The sequence below is a fragment of the Ahaetulla prasina genome, chromosome 5, assembly GCF_028640845.1.
Source record: "Ahaetulla prasina isolate Xishuangbanna chromosome 5, ASM2864084v1, whole genome shotgun sequence".
Classification (NCBI taxonomy): Eukaryota; Metazoa; Chordata; class Lepidosauria; order Squamata; family Colubridae; genus Ahaetulla; species Ahaetulla prasina.
Window position 1 is genome coordinate 37854834 of NC_080543.1, and position 26820 is coordinate 37881653.

The 26820-nt window shown below is 36.7% G+C and overlaps 2 protein-coding genes across 2 annotated transcripts in view; one reads left to right on the forward strand and one right to left on the reverse strand.

Annotated features, from left to right (window-relative positions):
• MORC1 (MORC family CW-type zinc finger 1) overlaps window positions 1-5431 on the reverse strand; it is a 72072-nt gene extending 66641 nt beyond the window's left edge. Inside the window, exons 1-4 of the mRNA XM_058185199.1 lie at window positions 5301-5431; window positions 3700-3753; window positions 2058-2092; window positions 346-414 (exon numbers count right to left, since the gene is read on the reverse strand). Of these exons, the coding sequence (XP_058041182.1) occupies window positions 346-414; window positions 2058-2092; window positions 3700-3753; window positions 5301-5371 (229 nt within the window). The 5' untranslated portion in view covers window positions 5372-5431. The remainder of the gene's footprint in view (window positions 1-345; window positions 415-2057; window positions 2093-3699; window positions 3754-5300) is intronic.
• A 4004-nt stretch (window positions 5432-9435) lies between these two features.
• LOC131199429 (uncharacterized protein C3orf85-like) lies at window positions 9436-16899 on the forward strand. Its single transcript, XM_058185200.1, has 4 exons — window positions 9436-9484; window positions 10466-10572; window positions 12263-12321; window positions 15009-16899. Exons 1-4 carry the CDS (start codon window positions 9436-9438, stop codon window positions 15064-15066), a joined length of 273 nt encoding a protein of 90 aa, XP_058041183.1. The 3' UTR covers window positions 15067-16899.
• The last annotated feature ends 9921 nt before the right edge of the window (window positions 16900-26820 follow it).

A 26820-nucleotide genomic window follows, 5' to 3' on the forward strand; every position in this document is an offset into this window, starting at 1 on the left:
GACATGAACCATGGAATACCACCTGGGATTGCAGAGGGAGTTTTCTCTCGTTCAAGCCTGTTTGTGAATCTTTAGTCAAAATTGTAGGTTGAAAAGAACTACTTTTCACATGCAAATCCTATCTTCCATTCCACAATTTAAGGTAATGCACCTGTCTTTTTATTCACAACATTATTGAGGAAGGCTATGGTTAAAAACCATGTCTAGGCCAACATGTCCAATCAGAATTATGGCTGAACTGATAGCAGAAGTTGGATCTTTCTTTCCCATTCCCCATGGGTCCACAAACCAAATCTGACTATGAAACCATGACACCACACTCATGTTCAAGGAAATAGTACTTACAAGGGGACATGCCATATCCATCATCTAGAAAGCACAGGAGAAATCCTCCTCGCAGGTTATCATTATTCACTGAAAGAGAAAGCATGGGAGAGAGTTGTTTTGTTCTTAGTTCCCTCCTCAGTAGTATCTATAACGGTATTTTTCATCCTTGGCAACTTTAAGGCAGTCAGATTCTAACTGAGGAATTCTGGAAATTGAAATCCATATGTCTTATAGTTGCCAAGGTTGAGAAATCCTGTTTTACAGAAAGCCAACCAGGCACAGGAAAGGCAGCTGGTGCTTCCTCTTGGCTGCACACTTCTCTGCCCGCTTCAGAAGGGGCAGGGCTTACATGAAAAAAAAAAACAACCCACAGGAGGGGGGAATCAGAGTGAAGGGAAGTCCAAGGAACTTATTGATTGATTGATCCAAGGAACTTATTGATCCCTTCGCTATTTTCTATAACTTTATGCCGAAGGTTGCAATAAAGTTATTTCCATTTCTTCAGCAATGGCTTATTTAATTTTAATTTAAAATATATTAAGCTTTGTTCTGCCCAGTATTGCACATCTACTTGATCTCAAATAAAATGCAGCAAACTCTATGCCTCCCTACAAAGCCTAGGCCAGGGGTCTGCAACCTTAAATACTCAAAGAGCCATTTGGACCATTTCCCACAGAAAAGAAAACACCAGGAGTCACAAAACCTGGGTGGGCGTGGCCAACTCAGTGTCACTCACTTCCACCAGTCACATGACACCCCTCCCAGCCACGCCTACCCAGCTGATCATTAGGGCAGAGAACCAGTTGTTAAAAAACACTGGGAAACACAAAATCGTTTTGACATATCTCTCTCTCCACCCCCTTCCCCCCCCTCTCTCTTTGTTTCTCTCTATGTCCCTCTCCCTCTCTCTGTATCTGCCCTGGCTGCTTCTCCATCCCTTGCTGTCGCCCTTACCTTCTCAGGCCAGGCAAGGAGTGACTGGGAGGGGAGGGGAGGGGCCAGGCAGTGGTGGGATCACCTGACAGGGAGCCACAGCAGAGGTCCCAAAAAGCCGCATGCGGCTCCTGAGTCACAGGTTGCTGACCCCTGGCCTAGGCTATACCACTCTTCAACAGCCCCCTCCCCCAAACCATGTAAAAGTTGATATCAAATTATAAATTGGCAAGAGGGAGAAAAACACATGAGGAATAAGTCTAACAGTTTAATTATAATGAATCCCAAGTTAAATAGAATGGAGCCATTTCTGGTAATGCCCACTTTATTTTATTTATTTATTTATTTATTTGAATTTATATCCCGCCCTTCTCCGAAGACTCAGGGGGTGTGTGTACAGTGCATTCAAAAAGAATTCAGACCCCCTTCACTTTTGCCAATTTTGTTATGCTACAGCCTGATTCTAAAAATTCATTTTTTTCTCATTAATCTATACTCAATGAATGCACTTTATATATTATTTGTGTGTGTGTGTGTGTGTGTGTGTACGTATATGTATATATACGTATGAATATATATGCCACTAGATCTTTAGTTTAAAGAGAGGAACATTGTCGTAACTTCTATCCAGGTATAGAACTTTGCCTTGTTAAATAAAGGAAGAAAGAAATCTTCCAAATCACAAGCGAGCTAATAAGTAAATTTAATGCAGTGTTCAATAAAACAATGCAATCAAGGAACGAAGTTGTTGAAAAGTACATATTTAATATTTAAATGAGTATTTATATAGAACTCACCAGTATAAATGTCAAGTCTTGTGGCACCAGCATCTCTGAAAATATTGTTTAGATATTGAAAGTATTAAAAAAACACCAGAGTAATAATAAGGATTACCTTTTTACTCAGAATGTATGTCCTGGAAATGCAGAACACTCTAATTTAAATTGTATCAACTCATATTAATATGAGTTGCCACTGAATAGCAAAATAAAAACACAATAAAATTTAATTGAAAAGCCACAATAAAGCATAAGTTATAAACCCACCAAACCAGTGGATTAAACGTATGGAAAGCCAAAAGAATTTGCAATATTGGGACTGCACAGTAGGTTGAATTGTCCCCTCTGCATCTGGAATTCCAGTTCAAACCTCAGAAAAATAGATCAAAAGATTTTTTTCCTCTCAACCCTCCATTTTCCCAATCTGGACAAAGACATTAAATGATTGTTTTAAAAAATTATGCTAAGACTGTGAGCAAGCAAACCAAAATGAGAATTATGTTCCTTCTATTTACCCTGCCCAACTGTATCACAAGATCTAGACTATGTTGAGATAGACTGAAAGGGGTACTGGATTGCTCTGCCAAACTCAAAAGGTAGTTTTTAAAGAAATGTCAGTGCACATGACACATAATGTGAGCAGTTCTATGGTGAAAAAACCACTGAAAAAAAAAAGCACTGGGGAAGTGAATTTGCAGTTGATTTGACATGAACTTCCTACAACTTATAAGGGCATTGAAAAATAAGAATGATGTTTTGTTTACTATCATCCTCATGGCTGCCTGATTATTTTATCTTGTATACTGGGTTAGTTTTTATGCTTCATGTTCAAGAATATTTTTTAACTAGTTTGTACATCACCCAGAAACTGCAGTTAGAAGGGTAGTAAATAAGCCTTAAGAAGGTTCACTATGCTAAAGGCTAAGCTTCAATAGAACACCAAAACTGAGCCCAATCAATGGGTGACATTGATTCTTTCCCAGACATTCTCCAAGAGAGATGTTCAAGACTAAAGCTGATTTCTTAAATAACAGCATTTAATTAAATGAAGCAAAAGAAACAACCAATTAGGTTTTTTTATCAGTCTATACCACTTTGGCCAGAAGCTCCATTATCAGGGTTGCAAGGATCTAGTCCCTGAACTTCTGACTCAGGGAGACGCTTCAGCCTTCTCCCAGAGCTCTACTGCCGTATTAGCTATTTATTATTTTTTTTATTTTTTTTATTTTTTTTTATTTGAAGGACTCAGGGCGGTGTACAGGCAAAAGTAAAAACAGACAATACAATATAAGTAGCTAACATGGCAGTAGAGCAAGATTCCCACTACAAGCATGGTGGAATGTCAATTGTTAGAATTCCCAACCAGCTAAAATCATGTTGGATATAAAAAAAACCCTAACCCATCTGAATGCAAAGTCTTGGAGAAGGCTGTAGAAGAGATTGGTTTTATTCAATTTTCTAGCCATAGCCGTTCTGGTGATGCAAAATCTGAATGAAGCTGGTCTAAGTACCATAATATTATTGTTTAAATTGGGTCGGGGTGGGGGGTGGAATAAAATAGGAAAAAACAGAATAAAAGGCCACTGGGAAAGGCACTCAGGTACCAGAATGAAAAGCTTAGCTTATTATGAAACATGGACCTTAAAAGCAACATATTTACCGTGAATTGTCAATCAATTCAGCTATAGCTCCAAAAACGAAGTCATGTGTTGTGCTAGAAAGAAGCATTAAGGCAATTTTAACACAAAAGAAGCCAGGAAACACAGGGATGAATTACACACGTAGAAAATGGCAATACAAAAAAGCATTTGGCGTGAGTTAGAACCCCCCCAGTTTTTGAAATATGAAAAAGTCATAGGGGAAGGTGGGGGAGATAAATACTGCTTTGAAAGATATTGGTGTGTTGGAAGAAATGTCCATGTGCATAAGTGGGAAACTAGTAGCAATTAATTTTCAATATGTCATAGCAAAATAGAATTCTTTGTTGGCCAAGTGTGATTGGATGCACAAGGAATTTGTCTCCTGTGCAGAAGCTCTTCAGTGTACCTAAAGGCAACAAGTGATAAATCATGATCATAAAATGCAATCATCATAAATCGTAAGATACACCCCTAACTAGCAGAAAAAGAACAGGGACCACATGCTTGGTTCAAACATTAAGTTTAGGACAGGTAAAAAGGCTTACCTTTTTAATTGAACATTATGATCATTTCTTTTAGTTAATGTTTATAGTTTATTCTTAGCCCTGGTGATTGATCTTACTTCATTCATTTTCAGGCTTACTGTTAGATTTGTTTCTAACAAATCTGATTAATGATTGAAATACAGATTGACTGGGCTCCCTAGGACATGGGTCCCCAACCTTGGCAACTTTAAGCCTGGAGGACTTTAACTCCCAGCAAAGCTGGCTGGGGAATTCTGGGAGTTGAAGTCCACCAGTCTTAATGTTGCCAAGGTTTATTTATTTATTTATTTATTTTGTCACAACATGATATAAAAAGGATTATATAGTATATAAACATATATATGAGTAAATATATATGTTTGTATATATATGTATATGTATACATATACATATATATGTATATATAGGTTGGGGACCCCTGCCCTAGGATGTCTTATTGCCTAAAATTAAAAACCTGTTCATACTTACCTGAGAATTGTCACCTCTAAACGCAAGAGGACTACCCTTGACCCAAGTAGTAGTACATTCACTCAATAATCTAATGTATAAAATATGCAACTCTTTTCGGTATTAAGACACAACTTCTGAAAGCATTTATTATCATGAAATATCGCGGGCCCTAAAAGATGTAATCCACAAAGGTTTGTGTACTGGCAAGTGTAACCCAATCTATAGGATGCCACAATCTCAGGGATTTTTATTCCATCGAAATCCAAGTAGGACCCAAGTAGGACTCATTCCCAAGCCAACCTCGTGCGGAGAAACGACTCCTCTGTTTGTCTAATTAAGTGCTTCCCATACTTGGGATAGTTTTAAGAAGTGTGGACTTCAACTCCCTGGATTCCCCAGTTTGAGAAACACTTGGGCAACCGTTTGATCCGCGCTTTCGTAATTTCATTATTCCTCGGGTTTAAGAATGAAAAATCCTTTCTCGAAAAGGGAGCCGTCCTGCAAACGGTTATCGGTATTATTCAAGAAAACGGACTTTCCCCACTCCCCCGCCCCACTGCCCATTGAAGACAGAGCCTCGTGAAGGTACCGACACCCAAAAAGGGGCTGTCTCTTGTCTCACTCACGAGTTTGCATGCAAAAACTCCAGCGTTAACTCCGCCCTACAAAGACCTCCATAAACAGCTGACTCGGCCATCGGCGCTGCCAAGGAGACGCAGCCGCCCAAGAGCGGCGTTGCCGAGAGTCGACAACAAGAGTCAACCCTTCGTTCGCCGCCCACGTGCGATGCAGCGCGACTAGGGCGTGGCTGCGAAAAGGCTCCGGAATAGGGAAGGGCACGAAAGAGAGACGGACCGTAGGCGCCCTCTTGTGGAGAAAGCGATGTGTGAAGAACCTTGCAAGCGACGTGCGGACGCGAAACTTTAGAAGTCCGACCTACTGTACGGAATGCCTAGTCATTACTCTATACAATAAGTCTCATCAACCACAATAAATCACTTTTTAGTGGGCGTAAATAATCATTATACTCTTATCGCAGAGAGCTAGTTTAAGGCACTAGGCTACTATCAGGGCGTCCTGATTTAGGCGCAGAGCCAGCTTATTTATTTATTTATTTATTTATTTATTTTAGTCAATCACATATAAGATAACTGGTAAAAGTATTAAATAATTTGCGTACATGAAAAGAGTTAAGTAAAAAAAAAAAAGGAGCGTTAGGGCCCTTGGTGAATCTCTTGCACCCTGACGGAGGCAACTGAGTAAAACGGCTTCCAAAACAGTTGCCCGGAAAACTGCAGGGATTTATCCAGACAGGCGGCCAGGGGTCGAGTGACTCGAAGCTCATATTCACAGCAACCCGCCCCTGCCCCGCTATCCATCATATCTGTAGTAAGGTGCATTGGAACTTGGGTGATTTGTAAATAGGACTGAATGACATTGCAGCCAAACCCGTCATTTGAAATGACGGCTTCAGAGATGAAAGCTTCCAGGCAAGTGAATTGCAGCTCCTATGAAAAACCACATGTATTAGAAGATTTAACAGTTATGAATTGTAATTGCCTTTGCAAAAGATCTGCAGGGATAACTCATAAGCACCAGATTAGTGGCCAAGATCTGTTTCCTCCATTCCATTCTCTAGATTTAATTATCTAGAGAGAGAGTTCCTCTTTCAAACAGCGAATGAAAAGCCATCCGTCAATCATTCTTTGATTCGTATTCCTGTGGCATGTTGTATTTGATAGCTGAAAGGATCCCATTCAACACTTACTTTTATGTAATGAAGAAAACAATTATTATTTGCTTGCAAATGAATGAATTTGCAGTGCAAAGTAACGCTTGAGGTTTGCTTGTTTACTTTTTTGGTACAATGAAAGAAGACAACAACAAATTATTTAAACTTAATGTTAACCGCTTTAATCTAGATTGCAGAAAATATGACTTCTGCAACAGAATCATCAGTGCTTGGAACACATTACCTGACTCTGTGGTCTCTTCCCACAATCCTAAAAGCTTTAACAAAAACTTTCTACTATTGACCTCACCCCATTCCTAAGAGGACCATAAGGGGCATGCATAAGCGCACAAACGTGCCTACTGTTCCTGTCCTATTGTTTTTCTTTTCTTCTTCCTATATATATATATATATATATGCTTATACCTCCTAATATTTACTCATATATATGTTTATATACTATATAATCTTTTTATATGATGTTGTGACAAAATAAATAAATAAAAATAAATAAATAAATAAATAAAAGTGGGAGGCACCGGCTGCCTCGCTGCCCCAAAGCGGGAGGTGGCCTTGCAAAACTGGATGCCAAAGAAAGAACGGGCAGAGGGGAGCTGCACTAAGGAGCAGGAAGATCTTATATCATTTAAACTATTATTATATTTTGTATTATATTTTGTATTATATTATATTTAAACTATTATTGACTATTGACTATTATATTAAGGTATAAGTGCATAAGTGCACCTGCGTGCCTACCGTCCTGTGCTAATATTCCGTTTTACTTACTCTTTTCATGTATCCAAATTACGTTTATACTTTTACCTGTTATCTTATATGTGATTGACAAAATAAATAAATAAAATAAAAAATAAGACTTCAGTTTGTATCTTGTCAATGCAAAAAGTTAATGGACTCCCAGACTGGTACTATAACAAATCTTTCCTAAGACTTCAGTATTTTTAGGACTAATCCATGATTCATGTAGCAGGATGTGAGATCCTGCTCGCATAACCTGTGTGGAATTTCTTTCCAAATATTCAGTGAGAGAAAAAAAAGACACATGGTATGAATATACATACACTTTGAAAATGATTCAAAAGAGGATTTTTGAAAAGAGCAGAGATATGCCTGAAGCATCGTTTCAAAGCAGATTAAAAAACCATGGCTGCTTTGAAGAGCCCTACACTAACAAAGGCCAAGGCCAGTTTTCCAAAGCATTCACAGTTGTAATATCTATAACAGTTGCTATATTCTGACCTATATTAATAGGATTTTTTTCTATATATGACCTATATTACTCAGGATAATTTGCTGAGTACTCCATGGTAAATGGACTTAATTAAAGGTGGGGTCAGACACCAAAATGCATGGGGACATCCTTTTTCTTCTGACTTTGGTCTTGTCTTGTCTGAGGCAAGGTCTAGATTAGTGTTTTATTTTTTATTTTATTTATTTTATTTTATTTATTTTGTCACAACAGTATATATAAGCATAAGCATGAAATAACTATATAATATATAAGCATATATATGAGCATGAATATGTAATAACTATATTAATTGGATATAATGAAAGGAAACAATAGGACAGGAACGGTAGGCACGTTTGTGCTCTTATGCACACCCCTTATAGACCTCTTAGGAATGGGGTGAGGTCAATAGTAGAGAGTTTTTGGTTAAAGCTTTGGGGATTTTGAGAAGAGACCACAGAGTCAGGTAGTGTGTTCCAAGCACTAATAACTCTGTTACGGAAGTCATATTTTATGCAATCAAGATTGAAGCGGTTAACATTAAGTTTAAATCTATTGTTTGCTCTTGTATTGTTGTGATTGAAGCTGAAGTAGTCTTCAACAGGAAGGACATTGCAATAGATGATTCTATGAGTTAAACACAGGTCCTGTCGAAAGCGGCAGAGTTCTAAGTTTTCTAAACCCAAGATTTCAAGTCTGGTGGCATAAGGTATTTTGTTCCTCAATTGTAGCATGTGTGGACTTCAACGCCCCGAATTCCCTAGCCAGTATAGCTGGTTGTTGAATGGTCTAGATCTGAGCTCAGGAATTCTGGGAGTCAGTCCACAAATAAAAAAAGGTCCATAGTTCTGATATCACTAGTCTAGATATTAAAGATCATGGAAAAATTGCTTTCTTTTGATAAAGGCTTGAATTCGAAGCAGGACAGTGGAAGTGCAGAAACCAGTTATATTAATGCAAACTTTCAAAGAAGTGGAGTGATTATTTTTGGCAAAATCCTTTCATGAATCTTGGTGAGGAAGCTAAAATTATCCCATGATCACAAGATGTGTTAAAGTTGCCCTCCCCAATTTACCACATGAAAAAACCCCAAAATATTCAAGCCATGGTTTTCAAAGAATTTTTCTTTAAAATGGCATGTTCTTGATTGTAAACTTCTCCACTCCATGCTTGCTTACATATCTCATCCATATTGGCTTAGCATGTAGTTGCACAGTAATAAATGTGGAAGGCAGATGATAGGTAGAGATGCTGATAGGAATCTGTAACAAGTTGGCCTGCACATTTTCAGCTGGTGGAATGATGAGCAGGTAAGTAGGAGGATATGGAAAGGAGGGTTATACTGGATTCCTTAAGTTATCCTAACCTCGGTAGCTGTAGAATAAAATCACCAACACTAAAGGGTGCTGTCTATGGTTTCCTTACATTGGGGAACAGCAATGGGGTCATATTGGCTTTCATTTCAAGAAGGAATTAGTTTCACCCAGCTCTGCTCACAAGGCAAAAATACTGGAAACGTGTTTGCAATAAAGTTTAAAGTTTAATGGGTCCAGTGTCCATTCAAAGAAGGGAAAAACATGTCTGAAGTGAATCAATACTTTCATGTAAGAAAGTCTAAAGGGCACAGAGAGGTCGATGGAACATGAAAATGCAACAATGGACTCTGCCCTCTTTCTGCACAACTGTTCAGACACAGAGTAAATGATTGATAAAGCAAAGGGAATCAAATGGTCAAAAAGGATACAATTTTTACTATTCCAACGCCAGAGAAGGCACCATGAGTATTATAATGCTTCATGTGGTGACCTGTGTTGCTCTGCTTACAGGTAAGCTTTTAAAACACATTATGCTTGTCCTTGAAATATGCATATTAATTTTGGTCAAATGAATTGTTGAGATTCACAAAGAACTGCAAGGAAGTGCTCTTAAACCTATCAAATTCAGTTTCAGTGGGTATAATTGATTGCAACTGGAAAGTTATGATGACTCAGACTAGATGTATTTTTTCTTTCAAAATAATGTTTGGTTTTGAGGTTTGAATGCTAATAGGATTATAAAAGGCAGTCTGTTGATATCACGCTTAGTAATATTAAAAACTTAGAAAAAATTTCCCTAGCACAGATCTCTGGAATATAACTAACATGGTGTATAACTACATTTTCCATAGCTGGTGTGACCAAAAGAATGGTCGCATCCAGGAAAAGGCCCAATGAGGTGATAGGTATTATGGCATTATCTATGATTGATGGAACATACATAATTCATGTCATTTTGTGTGATGACCTCACATGACACATGTCAATTGCCCCCATGCAAATGCTCATGAGTAGAGCATATCTCAGAAGGACGTGGTGGCTCAGTGGCTAAGATCCTGAGCTTGTCGATCGAAAAGTTGGCAGTTCAGCGGTTCGAATCCCTAGTGCTGCGTAACATGATGAGCTCCCGTTACTTTTCCCAGCTTCTGCCAACCTAGCAGTTCGAAAGCATGTAAGAAATGCAAGTAGAAAAATAGGGACCAACTTTGGTGGGAAGGTAACAGTGTTCTGTGCACCTTTGGCGCTTAGTCATGCCGGCCACATGACCACGGAGACGTCTTCTGATAGTGCTGGCTCTTCAGCTTTGAAACAGAAATGAGCACTGCCCCCTAGAGTTGGGAACGACTAGCACATATGTGTGAGGGGAACCTTTACCTTTAGAGCATATCTGGAGATCATCAGATTAGATAAATCTGGCATACAGCAGTATAGTTTAGATTTTGTATATGCTCCAAACCCATGATTGTCAAGCTTGTGACTTTGTCATTTCAGTGGCTTGGGGACTACCATTTGCCTCTCAAGAAGAAGATAATGAATTTTTAGGACTTAAAAGGATACCTTACCCAGCCAATTGGCATGCAGTTACAGTGCCTGAACAGGTACTGACCTTTTCTAACATCTTTAAAATCTATATTTATTACTCAATTTCTAATTCAACTTTTCCCCGGGGGAGCTTAAGGCTGTATGCTGGCCTAAAACCTTGTGATGAAGACTTGACCAGAGGAAAAATGACTCATCTAAAATAATGCAGGCTGTTCAAGGGCTGAGTGGGGTTTGAAACACAGCACCATACTCCCATTCAAAATCACAGATTTGGCTGAGATACCAGCATGATTTAAAAAGTAGAATTCATCAGAGATTCACTATAGGACTTTAGAGCTACTTGATTTTTCTCTGCAATGATATTCAGAAATATCAAAATAATAATCATTTTAGGCAGAATTGGAAGAACATTTCAGAACTCTCAGTCTGAGTATCATGGTTCATAACCATAACTCATCTAGGATGGGCCTGGCACCAAGGGATTTAAATTCTGATGTTTATGTTTAAATAGTTAATGATTTTTTTGTGTATAAGAGCAATTTCTCTAGTCTTAAGCTGGACAAAAAAGAAAATTATCATATATTCACTTTCAGCATTTGAGTAGGAAATGAGGACACAAAGGGGTTTCTAAGAAATCAGAAAGAAATCAGAATATAATGCAATCTAATTTTATGGATGTGAAATCTTTAATTTTTTTGTTTTTTAAATATAATGAAGAGTAATTTGTTATCCTTCTCACCTCTGTAATTTTTTATTTGTTTCTCAATGGCATCTTACATTAAGAAATATTTTTTTCCTAATATAAATTGTAGGGCTATCTTTCTGGGGATGAACTGTTAAGAAGCATGTTCACCCAGAAAGAAAAGTAGACTTAGTCTCCATTGTCCCAGGGCAAAGGAGTGGAACAAATGAATGGAAGTTCATTTCTACATGGAAATAGAATCAGAGTAGAAGTCAGGAGAAAGTTCCTGATTGTATAAGTTGTCAGCCAGAAGAAAAGATTGTCACATTGTGTGGTGCATTTGCTTTTCATGGAAACAGACATGTAATAGTCATTGATCAGAAATGCTGCATTTATTCGTTCAGTTCAATTTTGCAGGGAATCTCCCTGAGCATAGAGGTCAGAGTAGCAATCTTTAAGTTCCTTTTCTACTCCGATTCTATGAAAATGTTGTATTTTACTTAATTGTTTAAGCTTAGTTGTATGTGCTCTCAGTTTGTGTTTTTTCTCCTATACTTCCATGCAAAATCAGTATTAGCTTTGCAATGCTATGCTCAGAGGTATTGTGTCTTCCCTAAATTTCCATATTGTGTTGATGTTAATTCTGTTTTATAATAAAAAATAACTAAACTAAACTAAACTAAACTAAGACATGATAACCAGATTCATTCTCAGGAAGGAAGGAAGGGAGGGAGGAAGGAAGGAAGAAAAGAAAAATGGAAAAAAAGAAAAGGAAAAAATACTGCAAAATCGCAGAAAGATAAATACAGGACTGCCAGTCACACTGGCTGGGAATTATAGTTACCATACTAGGATGGCATTAATTGCACAAGACAATGTGCTTCTTTGGAGCTGCTGGGAGGTGTCCAAATTGTTATTATTATTTCAGTTTATATCCTGCCTTTCTGTTCAGAGCTGCATGTATGAATTATAATCTTTAGCCTCTCTGAGATTGTCAATAGTCATAAATATCCATAGAACATTTTTTTACTTGTTAAACTAAATCATATTTTTATTCTAATCAGATGAGTGAATACTGGTCATTAGTGAAGAGATCATCACAGTATTCCATGGACACGGTCAGGTAATTCATGGAACTGGAAATTTTTGAAAGGGTTTCTGTATTTACAGCATTTAATGGGATGGATATTAATGGAATGGATTATATGAAATGGGATTAATCGGATGGATTAAATAAAAAAAACATGATATTTATTAATATTTTCAAAATGCTAGCTGAACCAACCATTGCTAAGTAGCCTAATAAATAACTGTAGTACATGGAGAATTTTAAAATGCTTGTTTACACTGATGAATCCTTATATGAAGAACTGTGGGTGTTACATGATGCCATGTAAGATAAGTATTTGGCACTGGGGATTAAGAGTTGGCAGGGCATTCCTGAAGAAGGAAAAATTCCCAATGATTTGTCTATGGCAAGACTTCTTTACTGTTGGCATGAAATCTTGGAAAGAGTTTCATTATGATGTAGAAGGCTATGGATCCACTGACTTTCTTTTAACCAACTAATTGTGAAAACACCTTTTTTCAGAGCACTGAATTTTTTTTGGAATTTTTTGTTAGCTTTAAAATGATTTCTGAAGCAAATTCTTTTTAAATAGATTGAATAATAAATACTACACAATTATTCTGTATGGCATTATTTTGTATGGCAGAGTTAAGCCTTTTCCATTTGTTATGATTTCCACCATCAACTAAAGCTAACTGGACATGAAGATAATCTTTATGTTAGTGGAAAAAGCTTGTTTTTTTTTTTAATTTGCATTTATATCCCGCCCTTCTCCAAAGACTCAGGGCAGCTTACACTATGTCAAGCAATAGTCTTCATCCATTTGTATATTATATACAAAGTCAACTTATTGCCCCCAACAATCTGGGTCCTCATTTTACCTACCTTATAAAGGATGGAAGGCTGAGTCAACCTTGGGCCTGGTGGGACTTGAACCTGCAGTAATTGCAAGCAGCTGCTGTTAATAACACAATGTCTTAGCAGTCTGAGCCACTCAAGGACCCTATAGTTGTTCAAAATTTCCAGTTGTCAAAGGATGGATAATGGTCACAATTAGCTTTTTACCTATTCTTTTTTTTTTTTTAATTGAAAGAGTTTTAAAAAAACAAAAACATTTTTCCCCCTTTTTCCCCCCTCCCTCCCAAAAAAAACCAAAACACCCCCTCCTCCCCACCCCCGGCTTCCCGGTCAATCACAAGGTAAAGTTATACATAAACCAAACATAGAATAAAATTTTCCTTCCAATCCAAATAACCACATCCAAAGCTTTTCATCTCCCAACCCCTCCCATTACATAAAATAACTTTCTAATTATTCAAAGGCAATCTGATATTTCTTAATCTGATATCTGTTTTGTAGATAATCAATCCATTTTTCCATTCAATTAAATATCTTTCCTGCGTATTGTCTTTTAAAACGCTGAGATTTTAGCCATCTCAGCCAAATTAATAACTTTCAATATCCATTCTTCTATTGTAGGTATCTCTTCTTTCTTCCAGTATTGTCCAATCAACAGTCTTGCTGCTGTTATTAAGTTCAAAATCAATTTAGTCTCAATCCCTGTACAATCCATTATAATTCCCAAAAGGAAAAATTGTGGCAGGAACTTTATCTTCTTCTTCAGTACATTTTGAATAATCCACCAAATTCTTATCCAAAAGACCTTAATTTTCTTGCAAGTCCACCAAATATGAAAATATGTAGCATCATCACAATCACACCTCCAACATTTCGCTTGGATATTAGGATACATACATGATAATTTTTGGGATCTAAATGCCATCTATAAAACATCTTATAAAAATTTTCCTTAAATTCTGTGCTTGTGTAAACTTAACATTTCTAACCCAGATTTTCTCCCATGTTTCCAACATTATTGGTTCCTGAATATTCTGTGCCCATTTTATCATACAATCCTTTACCAAATCCTTTTCGAATCTATTTCAAGCAACACATTATACAATCTCTTTATATGCTCCTGGGTCTGATTTCTAATTTGCTTTATTAAATTTTCCTCCCTTTGCATTATACCAATTTTTGATCTTCTTTCCATCTAGCACTTATTTGCCCATATTGAAACCAAGTATAATTCCTCCTTCTTCATTTAATACCTGTAATGATTTTAATTGCAATCTACCTCCTTCAGCATACAAAAGTTCTTTATATGTAATCATTTCCTGTTTCTGTTCTATATTTATATTCTCTATTGCATGTCTAGGGCTCGCCCATATAGGAATCTTGTAATCTAATTTATAGGAATATTTATTCCAGACCATAAAGAGCACTTCTCAACACATGATTCTTAAAAGCCCTATCCACTTTTTTTCCATAAAATAAGTACGCATGCCATCCATATAACAAGTCATAACCTTCTATATTCAAAATTCTTTCCTCTGTTAAGTTAAACCAGTCACTTATTACTGAAAGGGTTACTGCTTCATAATATAGTTTAAAGTTAGGCATTCTTAAACCACCTCTTTCCCGTGAATCCTGTATTATTTTCATTTTAACCCTCGCCTTTTTACCCTGCCATATAAATTTATTAATCCCACTCTGCCAATCTTCCAAATTTTTATCCTTTTTAATTATAGGTATCATCTGGAACAGAAACAAAAATCTAGATAACACATTCATTTTAATAGCCGCAATCCTTCTTAAGACCAATGGAAGCAAACACCTTTTTGAAAAATATCCCATCGTTTAATATGATTTTTTAACAAAGCAATTTTGTTTTTTTACAGGGACTACATTAGTTTTTACAGGAATATGTTATGGCAACAGGAAGAGCATCAAACTTGAACTCCAAAAATTTATGTATCTACGTCTATGGTATTAATCACCATGATTCTTCCTGAAATATCAGTGTGTGAGACAAATGCTGTTATGGTTAATTGACGAGGATCCAACATAAATGTCTTCATCCTGTCCTGGAATTGATAAGGGTGTATCCTGTGAAAAAAGTGCCCAGGCCTTCAGCTACAATCCTGTATGAAAGAAATTACTTTTAAGTTGTCATGCATAGGATTCATTGTCCAACAGGTCCTGCATGGGAAATATACCCATTGTCATATGTAAATCAGAAGTAGTTGCTATAGTTTTTGAATGTGAGGAATGTCTTAGTGAATGTAATATTGATTTTGGAATCTTGTTCATGAACTGGATTGTTCTTAGGAATTGTTCACCACAAATTAGTTTTTTAACTTGAAATTGTGCTTCTGCCAGAAGCAATATGGGAGTGTGATATTAACAAAGCACTGCTGCTTGCTTCTGCATTGTTTAATTGAGAAATTGAGGGATGTGCACAACACAGACTTCACTTATCATTCTATTTATAATTCGTTCACTTTTGTGAACATATAAAAATCCAATAATATATACCACTTAGCCTGTCCAGATGCCTGTAATTCAAAGTAAGAAGGAATCTGTATATTCAAAACATATTCATTCATCACTGGATCTTGACCTTATCTTTCCATGGTTTACCTTATAACTTTTTAAACTACCCTATTTGAATTTCATTCACCTTACATTTATGTTTTTCCTGACATACCAAATTTTCCACTTCTGTATAACAAATTGAACAAAAATACCCTCTTACATACCATTTTTGCTTCTTTCAAGGATCATTAATTCCATACTACAGACATATTACCTTAGCTTCTAGAAAGGAACTATATTAAACTACGGAAGAAGAAAAAAAGGATATGGTACATACATGTTTTTAAAGACGTAAACCTTTGTGATTTGCAGTTCACAACAAATTTAAAAGAACTTTTAAAAAATATATGTCAAAAATATGCAACTATATTCCTGTATTATTTCCTTTTCTCCAAGATGTCGCTTGTCTTAATCTATTTTCCTCATCTTTAGTGAATATTCTGTCAAGGTATATACGTTTACCTTCTTTTTCTAATTTTAACATGAATGCATAACTTTTAATTGCTCACATGTATTTTCTCTACCAAATATGTTGTCTGTTGCGATATGCCATATGAACCCCTTTATGAAACTGTTTATGAAATTACTTATGTGCAAATATAAGCATGAGCAAGTTTTGAGAAATTGCTTATGTGCAAAAATATCAGCATAGGTAAGTCTGGCTAATTGTTATCATGTAAGCAGAAATCTGTTTGATGCCAAGGTTACAAAGATGTTTGCCAGTAAATGTAACAACACCTATGAGATAGCCACAGAACATTCCTTCTCTGATAAGGTCAGCTTCATAGAGCTTCAAAAGAAGTTTGCTCCTACACACAATTATATGAGATTTATTAGTATGTAGTCAGGATGTCTCAAGATGTATTTCTGTTTGCTGTACCACGTAGGCAAAAAGCAGAGAACAAAGAACCACTTCATGGTAAAACTCCTCCCAAGAATCATGATCTTTCTCCCAAAATCATAGGCTTGTGGATGTGCTTGCAGTCACGTGTTCATGTGTTGAATATATGCTAATATGTAACCTCCCCTGCTTACCTTTTGTAACCACCCATTTTTACCTATACACAATAAAAGAGTTTGTCTCGGGCTAGCTCGGGGCTTGCTCACCCGAGGAGAATTGAACTCGCGTCTTCGTTCTCACTCCGTCCGGTGCGGATTGGCCGGACGATCTCGTGGCGAGCCCGCTGGCCGCGAGAAAAGCCACAGTTGTCATTGACAAATTAATTTTTAGATCCTTGTATAACTCAATGTAGTGTATATAATGCTTCTGCCTTCTATGTTTCCAGCAACTACACATTGTGAGGTGGGTTGGGCTGAGACAGAGTGAGTGGCCCAAAGTACTGAGCTGGCTGCTTTCAACTCACAATTGCTGCTAATCACATGAGACAACAATTTGGCAACATTTGCATACAAAGTACATGTACATTCATGTCTTCAATCAACTAACACCTCCAAAATCATTTTTGTACATTTGTAAGTTTCTTAAATAGTCAAGGAGATATACACCTTCTTATCTTATTCCCTAGTTAATGTTGAACCATTCATTAAGCATTTTTCCCCTTAGATACACTTTTGTTCCATCATATATAACTCTTAATATATTCAGCAACTAACCTTTGTACAAATATTGCCTACTCATTCTATCATATGGTTTCTCTAAATTAATCAGTGTGCAACCTTTATTTATCTACCTGGAATATTAATCTTTCATGAAAATTGCTGTCACATAGCAGAATCTATAAAGTTTGAAATAACACTGAAACAGCAGAGAAATCAAACAATTTCTCTGAAAATTCAGATACACACAGTAGGTACCCCACTAAGCAGGTGTTCAGTTTAAAAAAAATGAATGACAGAATCCTTCTACATTTTCATCAGGTGTGTGATGTTTGCATAATCCTCTTGAACAGTTCTGATAAACTACTTCAAGAGCAAGTTACCTCATTAAACAGGGAAGAAGAATAGAGACAGGTGGATTCATTCCCTACCCTTCTGTCACTGTTTCTCTCACTCTCCAAGAACTGAGTAGTGTCCTATATAATTTTCCATGCAATTCACAATTCTAGACAATAATTCCTTAAAACACCTGATGGCCTAGTATCTTCAAATGTATTTGTGTTTGCTAATCCATTAGCATGTCAAAGAGAAGTTATTTTGCTGTGGACTAAGTTTGCAGTTTTAGATTACCTGGGAACAAGATAATTTAGTAAGACTTCATTTGAGCAGTTATGAACAGATAATTCTGACAGTTCATGGCACATCTTCCCCTTTATCTGCAAATAAACCATCCTACCTTCTTTATCCTATTATTTTTCCATTATCCCATCAATAGCCTTTTGTTTTTGTTTAAAAAATGACACTATTTTTGTGAATTTTCTATTAAGAACAATACTGTATATGATTTTTTAAAAAAGATTTTAAGTGCCATGAAAATAATTGCTTAAGTTTTTATCAACATACCGTAATGGCAAATCCAATTTTTATTCCAAGCATAAAGCATTCCAAGTAAAAAAAAACATACCAGCTGTCCCAATGGGGATAGCAAAGGAAAATGCCACCAATTTTACTAAGATTCATACATGAATAGTTGGATCTAAGGAACAGCAAAACATTCTGAATGTTCTTACATATTATCCTTTGCAAGGCACTTATACAACATGGGCATTCTTCCTATTTTTAGTTATGTAAATAGTACTTTGATTCCCTGAGCTCTGTTCATAAGAAAGTATCTGCCTATCTAACACAATTTCTAGACTACTAGGAAGTATAAACAAGAAATACAAATACTGATAGTTTAGATCAGCCAGTCTCAACCTTATGATACTTCCTCCTTCCTCTGAGGCATATTGGAGTTCAGTTCCAACATGTCTGAAGGGCACAAGGGTGGCCAATAGGTTTTTAATCAGTCCATTGCAATCAGTCAATTAAAATATTATTTTAAAAAAACCATCTAAATGAAAATGGCAGCCTACATCTTTTTCAGATATATCTTTTTTTTCTGAAGCCCTATAGACAAAGCAAAAGATACTATTTACTTAAAAGATATGCCACCTCCTGCTGCTCAGTCCAACAGGCACATGAATCATCTAAAAACAAATAAAAAGCTGCTGCCTTCTTCAAAATGATTGATAGTCTAAAGCTCACCTGGAACTTGGCCTAAACAGATGCAGTTGAAAGAAAGATATGCTATTCCCTGCTTAATGCCAGCCTCTCCTCCCCTTCTAATGATCTCTTTGGTGGAATTGTAAATTAATAGGAGGCTGGGATCTGATCTGTCAAGCACCAGGCACTTTGAGAGAACATGTGCAAATGTACATCTAATCCGTCAAATAAGATTTCTCTAGCTGGACGACAACTTGAAACCTAGAGCTGCTTGCTAGAGACCTTCTGTTCACAACTGCCAAAAAGATGGGACAGGAAACACAAAACTATTAATAAAGGCCATGCTATAGATTTTTTGTGGCACAAAAACAAAGAACTTCAAACTCCCTTCAGAGTGTCTCGTTCCCTATACCCAGGAGTGAAATGCTCCCGGATCGGACCGGATTGGCCAATCCAGTAGCGATGGCGGCGGGTGGTTCAGAGAACCAGTAGCAAAAATCCCTGTACCCCCGCCCCTGTCCAGCTGAGCCACGTGATCATCAGAGCCTTTTTTTTAACTTTTAAAAGCATTTTTTACGACCTATTCGGCTGAAGAGTTGTAAGAAAAATGCTTTTAAAAGGTTAAAAAAAAGGCTCTGATGACCTCAGCTGAGTTGCCTGATCACCAGGCTTTTCTTTTTACTTTTAAAAGCATTTTTTTAACCTTTTTACATTTGGCCGAAGAGGTTGTAAAAGAAATGCTTTTAAAAGTAAAAAAAAAGATTGCGCACCAGAACTTATCACACCACATCGTGTGCTGTTCTACTTACCCCATGCCTTCTTTTGGTGTGCACTGCACATGCGCGCACCTCGCATTGTGCATGCACGTGCAGAGCACATGCGCAGCCAGCAAACCGGGTTCAGATTTCACCACTGCCTATACCCATGTAAACTTGGTATCAGATAAATGGTGCCAGATAGATGGCACATGTAACACCACTGCAGCATGACATGCACTAGTTACCAGTGTGTTTCTGGGTGGAATTCAAGGTGCTGGTGATTACCAATAAAGCCCTACATGACTTGGGGCCAGGATGACTGAAGGATCACCATTTTTCAAGAGTCTCAACTTGGGGAAAGGTTGAGACTCTTGAAGTCTGGAAAGCTCTTGAAAGGTTGAGACTCTTGAAAGCTGGCTGGGGAATTCTGGGAGTTGAAGTCCTCCAGGCTTAAAGTTGCCAAGGTTGGAGACCACTGCACTAGGTCAAACAGAATGGGCATGCTAAAGATCTCATTAGCCAAAGAATGTCAGCTGGTGGAGACTAGAAAGTGAGGTTTTTCTGCAGTGACAGATTTTTTTTGTTAATTTTGACTAATTTTGTCCCTTTTCATAATTAAATGTAAATTATTACTATACATTTTGTAAAAAGATATAAGGAGCATGTTAGTTTTGATTCTACTTGCAAATCAAAAGTAATATTCAAAATCGCCTGATCACATGTATAGACACATCCATTCGAATAGGTAGTGATTTCTAAGTAAGGAAAGGCAGCAGCAAAATCTCAAGTTTATTAAATCAGGGGTCTCCAACCTTGGCAACTTTAAGCCGTGGATAGCTCAGGCTGTTAGGAGCCTGTTATTAGAACACAATAGCCTGCAATTACTGCAGGTTCAAGCCCGGCCCAAGGTTGACTCAGCCTTCCATCCTTTATAAGGTAGGTAAAATGAGGACCCAGATTGTTGGGGGGGCAATAAGTTGACTTTGTAAATATACAAATAGAATGAGACTATTGCCTTATACACTGTAAGCCGCCCTGAGTCTTCAGAAAAGGGCAGGATATAAATGTAAATAAATAAAAAAAAAGCCTGGCGGACTTCAACTCCCAGAATTCCCCAGCCATATAGTAAATGCCCTATATTTCAGGAGATGGCCAAACCTCAGAATAAGTAATAATAACAATCTCATTTCCTTTCAATCTTTGAAAACCAAAATGAGATTTAGAAATTATGAATAACTGTTCATCTTCACTAGCATTCTGGTCAAAGGGCAGCTCTTTAAAACAAGATGAGATTTATACACCACAATAACTCCGTAATGAGATTTATTCAGGTTTCTGTAAAGTGTAACTACATTTTTGCTAAAACTTGACAGCACTAATAAACTAGTGATTTGAAGTAGCCTGCGTGGCAGCTGCTTGTCGTTTTTCCCAATGTAATTTCCAGATGTTTGGGATTACAATTTCTATAGTCACAGCTATACAGGTAGTCCTCAACCATGATTGAGCCCAACATTTCTGAAACAGTGTTAAGTGACTTTTGCTCCATTTTACAATCTTTCTTGCCACAGTTGTTAAGTGAATCATTGCAGTTGATAAGTTAGCAATTTAGTTGTTAAGTGAATCTTGCTTCCCCATTGACTTTGCTTGTCAAGGTTGCCAAAGGTTGCCAAATGATCTTGGGACACAGTAATTGTCATAAGTAATATGACATAATTGTCAGCTGGCAAGCATCTGAATTTTGCTCACATGATCATGGGGATGCTACAAAGGTTGCAACTGTGAAAAATGTTCATAAGTCACTTTTTTTCAGTACCATTGTAACTTTGAATGGTCACTAAACAAACTGTTGTAAATCGAAGACTGCCTGTATGATTTTGAGGGATAATGCAGTTTAATAATGTTAAATCAGCCACAATTTATTCAACTCTTAATTTCAATCAAATTCATGCCAGCTGTGAATACTAGGAGTTTCAATCCACGTGTTGCTTATTTAGTATTTACACCAATAAAGACTGACTATTTCTGATTTGTAATAATATTTTTCTGTTTTGATTTACTTACCATCCCACTTTTAAAAGAGTAGCCAAACTCGGAGAATAAGATAGTGTAAGATTTGTCAACTGGGCAACTTCCAGTTGTGTGAACCTCAGTTCCCAGAATATCAGCAATGGCTTTGTTGGCTGATGAATTCTGAGTCCACACATCTGGAAATTGGAAAGATTGGGATAGATAGAACGTTGTATGCTTTTATGTTGAAAAACTTGTCTTTTCCTTATAAAATCTTGAACAAATTGAATGTTAACATTATCAGAGCATATAGATTTGTAAGCGGAAAGAAATAATAATTTTAGAGCAATTTTGTTAAGGCTGCCCATGTGTGAATTGCAAAAAGTCAAAGAACCACGCACAAGGGCTATTTTTTTTGTAGCTCTTTGCTGCCATCTAGCAGTATTCATCCTCATGTTGGCAATTCAGATATGATTTCCTAAATTTGTCTTGCTTCTTTACTGCTAATCATAAATAGAAACTACAACAACATAGATTATGTTAATAATATACCTTTAAAAACATGCCTTTCTCTGTTCAATACTTAGCATCAACTCTTTTGCATTTAAGAAGAAATTTTCAGAATGGGTACAAAAGTTAATTTGTGCCACTCCCCAAATGGAATGTAGGAAAGTTTGGAAACAAATCTAACAGTGAATGGAGCGTTCCAGGTCTAAGTTTCTTCTTGGCATTAACTGATGTGTTTTGATATGTTCCTAATTGCTTGCAGTCACATGGAACCAACACAGCTGTTTTCCGCAGCATCAAAGAGGAAAAAAAGAGGAATATTTTGCTATATTTTACATTTAAAAAAGAGCAAAGTTAACATTATGCTAAACATAATTAAACAATTAATTAATGGTAAGTCATGTGTGTCATGCAATGAAGCAAAACATCTGGGCTGAATGTCAATAAGTCTTCAATTGCATATTAATCTTTAAAATCCCCTGAAACAGTGTATATGCATTTGAATCCAGAATTTTCTAGCCTTTTTACATAGCCACCAAACATTATAAAATGTTCCTTGTTGTTTTTCACATTTCCAACATAAATTTCAAGAGTAATTAAGAATGCTTTAATGCTAGTTGTTGTTTTGGTTAGTATCACGAAGAAGAAAGTACAAGTAGAAATGGAATTCTTGATAGTATATCTGCCCCCAATCATTGTTACACATCATTTATTAATATCTTCAGTTTTGTATCAATATTTTTGTATTCTATTATGAGTATGGAGAATTAGGATTAAAAGGACAACTGTTAAAATTACTATAGTATTATAAAAGTATCTCATATTTTCAGAAATTACTCTTATAATGATTGATTCTCTAATAAAGAAATTATACACTTATTATTCTCTGGTGAGGAGCTAAAAAAAAGCAACCAATCAAAGATATTGTGCGTTGATGGCAGATCTTCATGATTATTGGATGAACCGCATAATAATTAATCTAGAAATTAGTCTCGGAGTTAAACAATCTCTGTATATTCTCCTCTTTTTCTGATGCCGTATGGTTTAGATCACTGGTGGGTTGCCCCCAGTTCAGTTCGGTTCTTGCGAAGCGGTAGTAAAACCGGGGGTAGGCTCTTCCCACCCACCCGGATGTCATCATAGATGATCTGCACATGTGCAGAAGCTTGGTGCGGGCAAGGGAAGCGATCGCGCATGCGCGATCCCATTGCGAACCGGTAGGAAAGGTAAGTAGAACTCACCCCTGATTTAGATTCTATTCAAAACTTCAGGAGCTTTAGATTTTACATTCTTTCAAAACTTCATATGACTAAGTGAACAGTTGTAAAAGGCTAGCGTTGATACTACATAGCCTGAACTTCCAATAAATTAAAATGATCAATAAAAAATAGAACACAAATCCTACTACTCTCGGCTAAATCTAAAATCCACATGATCAACAATTTGAAGCCTGTACTTACTTTCTGCACCTATAACCTCTTTTTCACTGCTGCCATCATTAAAATGGAGCACAGCTGGAAAAAAGGAGCTTTTATTGAAAAGCTAATTGCTTTCACCTCTAATATAAGTAAATGCATGCAAAACAATTGTGTTTTCCCCCCAGTAAATCCTGGTTGGGGTGAGGGGAAGATCTTGGCTTCTTTATTTTTCCATGTTTGTTTTGATTTTCAGTAAAGCCCTTTTGTGTTAAAACATGCCTACTCTTCCTGCTGACTCACTTGAATTGTAATCAACTCTTCCATTAGCATAATCACTGTCTGCACTTAAAAAAAATGCTCTAGGAGCAAGGAATGTAAATGGTGTTGGTCACTGCCAAGCACCTAGGATCTATACACTCTACAGCAGAGGTCTTCAAACATGGCAGCTTTAAGACTTGTGGACTTCAACTTCCAGAATTCTCCAGCTGGAGAATTTAAGACCATAAGTCTTAAATTCTCCAGCTGGAGAATTCTGGGAGTTAAAGTCCACAAGTCTTAAAGCTGCCAAGTTTGAAGACCTCTGCTCTACAGCATTCATAAGTAATTTACAAATTCAAGTCCTGTGTACTTTTATAAACATTCACAAGAACATAAGGTGAAGTGAATCCTCCCACTTCACCTTGCAACCACTTCCCAGTGTCAACTGGTTTGTCAACTATTTAAACATTTTTTTGGAGCAGTGGTTCTCAGCCTGTGGGTCCATGGACCCTTGGGGGGCTACGATGTCATCACGGGTATCTGTGAAGGCTTGAATAAATGTTATGATTTAAATCTTGAGTTAAGTCTTGATGGTCTCTGGCCATGGTCTGAGGTCACAAAAGTTATTTAAAGGGCATCTACGGCCCGCAGACCAAATGTGTCATGCACTGGCCACACCCATGCCCAGTTTAGCAAAAGGGAAGAGAGTCACGATACAGCACGTGACACTGCAAGTTTGATATCCTTGGCTTAAAGCTTTCCTGAAGAAATGTTAAATGAGCTCCCAAACATCTCACAAGTTCTGCAAGATGATGTGGCAAAGCAGAACCTCTCTCATGTCATTGCACTTCCTCAGTGATAACTATCACTGGCAAGATATGCCAACCAAGGAGATGTGACTTTTTATGTGTCAGGACGTTGCTCTGAACAATCCAAAAACTAAAAGCAAAAAAATCTCCTTCCCTTGATTTCCTCCCAATTCCTTGCCCAGGCCTGCTAGCCTTGAGGTCAACTGAGATACGTAAGCAATTTCCCAAACTGCCAGAACCTGGAGAGGTAGCAAGAAAAGTGAGGTATGGGATCTTTGGTGCTCTCTGAGCTTGGTTGTTTTCTTGCAGATCTTACATTATCCAACTAAGTAACATCATAAATGCTAGCTTGGTGGAAGTGGAGAGAGCTAATCCTTGCTACGGAGAAGAATCTTGAAAGAACCAGACTTTAGTACTGCCAACAGTAGGCTGTCTCTGAAAAATAGTCTTCAGGAATTAGAAAGAAGTCTCCAGTCTCACTCACTTTAACCTGCTTGTCGCTGTTGCATTGTTGGCAAAGAGAAAAGCTGAACTTTAACACTGGAGTGTAACTAAAGAGAATCTTCTCCATAGTGGGCTGGGGAAGAGACAAAGATGGTATTACAAAGTTATTTCTTTAAGGATGATTAATGGGCCAACTTCATTCAGTGCTTATCAGGATTTGTTGATGAGACTCATGTATCTTAAGAGTAAAGAGGAAACAAACTTCAGAGTACTAGAAATACAATTACTATAATGAGAAAGATTCAAATTTAGGGAATAATGTTTCTATTGAAAAGTTTAGGCTGCATTTGACTCCTCTGGTGGAATGAATTCAAACAGAGGGGTAAAAATGGAAAAAAATGTTTCATTAATGCTGTAGATATAATATATTACCAAACGACTACTGAGAATTTGAGGGTTGTTCATTAACATGCTGGAGTGATATTATTGGAACGATAAGTTGATATGAATATGAAATGACGGAAATAGAAAAGGGAAGACAACCTCTAAGCTGAATGGGTAGAATCAAAGAAATACATGACTATCCCTGGAAGAACTATAAGTTATTACTAAACAAGACGGCAAGGATTTGTCTACATATAGATGTCTTCAAATTGAATTTGACTCCCTTATATCACACTTATGATCACACTTATAGTTTTATTAGCAAATAATGGAAGTAATTTTATATTTATTTCTTCAGGAGGCTTTTTAATTCCCCCCTCTAACTAACATCCTAGAATACCACGGTGACCTGTCTTAAAGAAATCTGGCTTTCACCATTGACTTTATTTGTTGGCGGTCACAAATGGCAATCACATGACCTGAGGACATTACAACCAGTAAAAATTCATGCTGGTTGCCAAGAGGCCAAATTTAGATCACATAGGTATGGGATCCTACGATGATTGCAGATGCAAGGACTGATTCTAAGTCACTTATTTCATTGTTGTAACTGAATTGTTGCTAAACAAATGGTTGTAAGTTGAGTATTTGACACGTGTGGGAAAAAAAAGAAGGAATGCAGTTTTTACATGAGAAAGTCTAAAAGAATGAAACAATAAGCACTAATCTTCATTGTTTTTACCTTTTTTCCCATTAATATTCCATATCCATCTCTTCAGCAATAAAATTGGCTGTAAGTTGGAAGGACACTGTCAAGAATACATATTTTGGCTTGATCTTTGAATGTAGAATTTAAAAGCATTATAAAAACCTATTTATAATTTGTTTAGACCATAATGAGCTACTTATCTAATATGAATAAGGTTTTTAAATTATTGAGATTTTTAAAAAAATATGCATATCCTAAAATTAATGGGAAGATTAATCCACTTCCACCTCTTAAGTTCAGCTACTCTTTATTTATGGATTTCTGAATTTAATACAGGAACTGAGCAAATGAAATTGTAGGAGGAGGATGTTCAGTGTTGATGTTCAACAAGACCTTCAGATATATCAGGAAATTCTTAATATATGAAAAAATCTTGTGAGATATACATGGATAATTTACACCTATTTGTGATCAGTGGATATATTGTTGTGCACAAAAATATGACTGAATAGATGGCATATTTAGATGGCACTTAACCGACCTTGACTAATTTTAACAAATTAAACAGAATTGAAAGAACATGATAAAAAATTAGTTGTTACCAATAAAAATATATAGTTATGCCCACAAATTCACAAGTAGATATTTTACCTTTACCTCACATTTAAACACCTTATATCTTGAAAAGGCTGGACTCAATAAGTGTTAGCATAAGAGAC